General features: G+C 44.7%; 1 protein-coding gene across 1 annotated transcript; it reads left to right on the top strand.

The window, feature by feature from the left end:
- Positions 1-1,020: 1,020 nt before the first annotated feature.
- LOC107472615 (uncharacterized) lies at positions 1,021-1,341 on the top strand. The gene has a single exon (XM_016092119.1). It carries the CDS (start codon positions 1,021-1,023, stop codon positions 1,339-1,341), a length of 321 nt encoding a protein of 106 aa, XP_015947605.1.
- The last annotated feature ends 123 nt before the right edge of the window (positions 1,342-1,464 follow it).

The following is a 1,464-nucleotide window of genomic DNA, read 5'->3' as shown; positions in this document are numbered from 1 at the left end:
GGAGCCGCGTTAGCACAACGCGAGGGTAAGATTCCCTATGTCATAGCTTATGCTTCCAAAACATTAGATGGAGCCCAATCCAACTACACTACTACCGAGAAGGAACTACTAGCTATTGTTTTTGCTTTGGACAAGTTCCGAGCCTATCTTCTTGGTTCCAAGGTTGTAGTGTACTCGGATCACGCGGCACTAAAGTACTTATTGGCCAAAAAGGAATCAAAACCGATATTAATTCGTTGGGTGCTTTTGTTGCAAGAATTTGACTTTGAGATCAAAGATAGGAGTGGTGCCCAAAACCTAGTGGCGGACCATTTAAGCCGCCTTGAACACACAAAGGGCGACACCACTCCCATCAACGACTCCTTCCCTTTAGATACCTTGCACGCAATCTCGGAAGTGGTTCCTTGGTATGCCCCAATAGCAAACTATTTGGTTTCACGCACTTTCCCTCCTAATCTTGACAAAAACAAAAAGGATAAGCTGAAAAGTGAATCCAAATACTATATTTGGGATGATCCCTATTTGTGGAGGTGTGGAATAGTGCGACGGTGCATACCCCAAACCGAATTCCAAGCAATCTTGGACGCTTGCCATGCTTCCGAAGGAGGTGGTCACTATGGGCCCCAAAGAACGGCAAGAAAGGTACTTGATTGCGGATTTTGGTGGCCAACTCTTCTCAAAGATACTTCTCTCTACTGCAAATCTTGTCCCCAATGTATTAGGTTTGGAGATATTTCCAAGAAGGACGAAATTCCCCAACAAAATATGCTTTTTTGTGAAATCTTTGACGTATGGGGGATCGATTTCATGGGACCATTTCCAAATTCAAACGGCTTTCTCTACATCTTGTTAGCCGTCGATTATGTGTCAAAATGGGTGGAGACAATCCCCACCCGAACAGATGACGCTAATGTTGTGTACTCTTTTGTGATGAATAATATCATTTGCCGTTTTGGTGCCCCAAGAGCAATCATAAGTGACCAAGGATCACACTTTTGCAACAAAAAAATAGACGGCCTCATGAGAAAATATGGCATCATCCACAAAGTCGCCACGGCTTACCATCCTCAAACAAACGGCCAAGCCGAAGTCTCAAACTGGGAAATCAAGCATGTTTTGGAAAGAGTTGTGAAGCCGAATAGGAAAGATTGGAGCACTAAACTCTCCGATGCACTGTGGGCTTATCGAACGGCTTACAAGACACCGATCGGCATGAGCCCCTTCCGGCTTGTATATGGTAAAGCATGTCACTTACCGGTGGAGATTGAACACAAAGCCTATTGGGCAGTGAAGGAGTGTAATATGAGCTTGAATGGAGCCGGAATAGAGAGAAAGCTTTAATTGGCGGAATTGGAATGTTTAAGACTCGAAGCTTACGACAATGCTAGGCTCTACAAGGAAAAGTTGAAGGCCATCCATGACAAGAACATTCGGAGAAGAGAGTTCCGACCCGGTGACCTAGTT

This window comes from Arachis duranensis, unplaced genomic scaffold (assembly GCF_000817695.3).
Source record: "Arachis duranensis cultivar V14167 unplaced genomic scaffold, aradu.V14167.gnm2.J7QH unplaced_Scaffold_201557, whole genome shotgun sequence".
Taxonomy (NCBI): Eukaryota; Viridiplantae; Streptophyta; class Magnoliopsida; order Fabales; family Fabaceae; genus Arachis; species Arachis duranensis.
This window is presented reverse-complemented; position numbering and strand designations above follow the sequence as displayed.